Source organism: Mastomys coucha, unplaced genomic scaffold (assembly GCF_008632895.1).
Source record: "Mastomys coucha isolate ucsf_1 unplaced genomic scaffold, UCSF_Mcou_1 pScaffold15, whole genome shotgun sequence".
NCBI lineage: Eukaryota > Metazoa > Chordata > Mammalia > Rodentia > Muridae > Mastomys > Mastomys coucha.
In genome coordinates, this window is record NW_022196897.1 from 134,326,672 (window position 1) to 134,330,231 (window position 3,560).

Consider the following 3,560-nt stretch of genomic DNA (forward strand, 5'->3'; position numbering starts at 1 on the left):
TGTTTACCCTAAAGATGAATTTAGGGCTCATCACTTGAATGGATAACCAGTTAGAAGGCTCACCCTTGAGTATGGCAGACTTTCTTTCAGCCATTTGTTTTCTATAGCACTTCATAATATGTTGAGCACTTATCAGTTCTCTACCATATATTTTGATATTTTACTTGCTAATACATATTTTGGTTTATAGGTCAAATAATTTAGTGGTGTACATGTGTCACATGTGTCATCCTTTCAACAATTGATGAGCATCCTCAATTCTTCTTATTCTTGATTATTAGAATAAAGCAGCAATGATCATGAATCAGCAAGTATGTTAGTGTAATAGAATTTATAGTCATTTAGATTTATTACCAGGAGAGATGTAGCTGAATATGTTAGATCTAACTTTAGCTTTTTGAAGAATTCCACACTGATTTGCATATGAACATATTTCACAGTGCCACCAACATCGAGTCATTCTTCTCCACAATATCTCTAATTCAATTCATTTTTCTTCACAAATCCAAGCATTTTTTACTTACTGTTTTCTTTTTCTGAACTATTGTATTTTAGTTTCAGAATGCATGCGCTTCTGCCTTCTATTAGTTACTTTAATATCATTTGAATGTATACTATGGCCAGCAACAAATTACAGCAAGAAGTTGAACTTGACCTTGGTTAGGGTCTCAATGATACCCCGGAACTCTGGGGACACATATAATTAAACACTGGTACATAGATATTTTTGAAGAAATAAAGAATGTATTGCCAAGATTTGGAGGGGCAGATATAGGTGTTACCATTATGAAAACTAGGTTCAATCTAAAATTTTAATCTAAGATGGAGTTCCAGAAATTGTTGGTAGGAACTGAGCTTAAACACTAGGAAATGTAGGGGAAATTTTAAAGAGGAGGCCATGAGATGAATGGTGTATCAAGTGAAAAAGTAAAAGAATCTTCCCAGGAGGGCATAAGGAATCAGGAAAAGATGAATTCATTTAAAGGGTGTGGTCAGTCTTGCTCATTCATGTGTAGTGAATAGTGGCTATGCTTGTTTCCTACAAATCACTGCTCAGTTGAAGCTTCAGCTTCATATCTGACCAAAGAATGGCAAAAACGCTGTGGAGTACATTCCTTCTGGCCATCTTTGTCCTACTTCTGAACTCAAGCCATGAAGCAAAAAAATTCCTTGGGACCATTTTGATTCAAGAGCAGAGTCAGGAAGCATTGGATACTTTCAAAACTGTTTACAATGTTTTCAACAATGACACATACATCAGCAACATCAAGAACATCAAAGTGTGGGTAAGTGCTTGTCCCAGGGTCAGACAACTTATTGAGGTGTTCACATGAGGCACTATCTTTTGTACTATCTTAGCATCATTTTCATCATCCTGAAACCACACTAGTATTTGTTAAGTGTACACTATTCTTTCATTAAGAACAATGATCTGAGCAGGTTTCCTTTGACTATAACTTGAAAAGTATATAATTTTTATCAAAATGTATCCACAAGATTTGTTATTTCTATCTAAGCCTTCAAGCATCTACTGAGAGATGGTACTCATTGATACAGCAGTGAACAACATCAGGACATTGTAAGATACATTCTCTAATTATATGTCTGTTATGTAGTCACAAGAACACATAACTTTACTTTAGAGTCACAAAGAGTTATCCACTTATTTGGCTCTTTGACATGAAACACATGATGTTAGTTTTTATTACTAAATATATGACCATACACAAAAAGAAACAGACTAATTTTTTTTCTGGTGGGGGGAATATTTTAGTACTCTTTACACCATTTAGTGTGTTTGTGTGTGTGTGTGTGTGTGTTTGTGTGTGTGTTCATCTCTGTGTGTTTTGTGTGGTAGGTGAAGTGATTATATGAAAGTTGTTATAAGCTGAAGGTACTTAGCTAATAATCAGGGCTTCAGGCTTAATGGCAAGAATTTTTACTGATGAAGCCCTTTAAACAGAAATCTTTTTTTCCCTGACTTTTTATTGGATATTTTCTTTATTTACATGTCATATGATTTCTCCTTTCCCAGTTTCCCCTCAAATAACAAACAAACAAACAAAAACAAGAACAAACTCTCCCCGCTCCCCATGCTTGCCACCCCCCACCCTCTCTCCTACTTATTAGCCCTGGCATTCCCCTACACTGGGGCACAGAATCTTCACAGGGCCAAGGGCCTCTCCTTCCATTGATGATCAACTTTGCAATCCTCTACTGTACACATGTTGTCAGAACAATCAGTCCTACCATATACAGTCCTTGGTTGGTGGTTGTGTTCCTGGGAGCTCTGAGGGTACTAGTTACTTCATATTGTTGTTCATCCTAAGGGCTGCAAACCCTTCAGCTCCTTGGGTCCTTTCTCCAGCTCCTTCATTGGGGACTCTGTACTCAGTTCAATGGATGGCTGTGAGCCTCTACATTTGTGTTAGTCAGGTACTGTCATAGCCTCTTAGGAGATAGCTATATTAGGCTGGCTTGTCCTTCCTTCAGTTTCTGCTCCATAGTCAGTCTCTGCAACTCCTTCCATGGGCATTTTGTTCTCCCTTTTAAGAAGGAATGAAATGTCCACAATTTGGTCTTCCTTCTTGAGTTTCTTGTGTTTTGTGGGTTGTTCGCCCTGAATTCAGAAGTTCTGGGCTAATAATCCCTTATCAGAGAGTGCATACCATGTGTGTTCTTTTGTGATTGGGTTACATTCAGGATGATATTCTCCAGATCCATCCATTTCCCTAAGAATGTCATAAATTCATTGTTTTTAATAGCTGAGTAGTACTCCATTGTGTAGATGTACCACAATTTCAGTATCCATTCCTCTGTTGAGGGAGATCTGGGTTGTTTCCAGTTTCTGGCTATTATAAATAAGGCTGCTATGAACATGGATGAGCATGTGTCCTTATTATATGTTAGAGCATCTTCTGGGTATATCCCCAGGAGTGGTATAGCTGGGTCCTCCTGTAGAACTATGTAAAAATTCTGGAGGAACCACCTAACTGATTTCCAGAGTGATTGTACCAGCTTGCAATTCCACCAGCAATGAAGTAGTGTTCCTCTTTCTCCACAACCTCTCCAGTATCTGCTGTCCCCTGAGTCTTTTATTCTAGCCAATGTGACTGGTATGAAATGGAATCTCAGAGGTGTTTTGATTTGCATTTTTCTGATGACTAAGGATGTTGAACATTTCTTTAGGTGCTTCTCAGCCATTCAGTATTCATCAGTTGAGAATTCTTTGTTTAGCTCTGTTCCCCATTTTTTAAAAACATTTATTGCATTATGATGAGAAAAGTTACATGATTTCAATTTATCTGAATTTGCTACCATTTAAAAACATATTTTAATTAAATAGAATTGAATCACATTCTTGTTCTCCTTTTGTACCACCGCTTCCCACATAGACCCTCCTTCAATACCTACAATACCCTTTTTGTCGTATTCCTTAAAATTTATAACAATAAAAGTAAGTATTATAAAAGTTGTTTGATATAAAGCAAAAATCAATTTAGCAGTCTTATGTAGATGCTCATCTACAGCAATAGTGAAAATACATTTTTCTCAATATA

At 36.8% G+C, this 3,560-nt stretch overlaps 1 protein-coding gene across 1 annotated transcript in view; it reads left to right on the plus strand.

Moving 5' to 3' along the window:
* The first annotated feature begins 1,088 nt into the window (after nt 1–1,088).
* The window catches only part of LOC116091809 (cystatin-related protein 2-like), a 9,959-nt gene continuing 7,487 nt past the window's right edge, over nt 1,089–3,560 (plus strand). The window contains exon 1 of the mRNA XM_031373265.1: nt 1,089–1,286. Within this exon, the coding sequence (XP_031229125.1) occupies nt 1,089–1,286 (198 nt within the window). The remainder of the gene's footprint in view (nt 1,287–3,560) is intronic.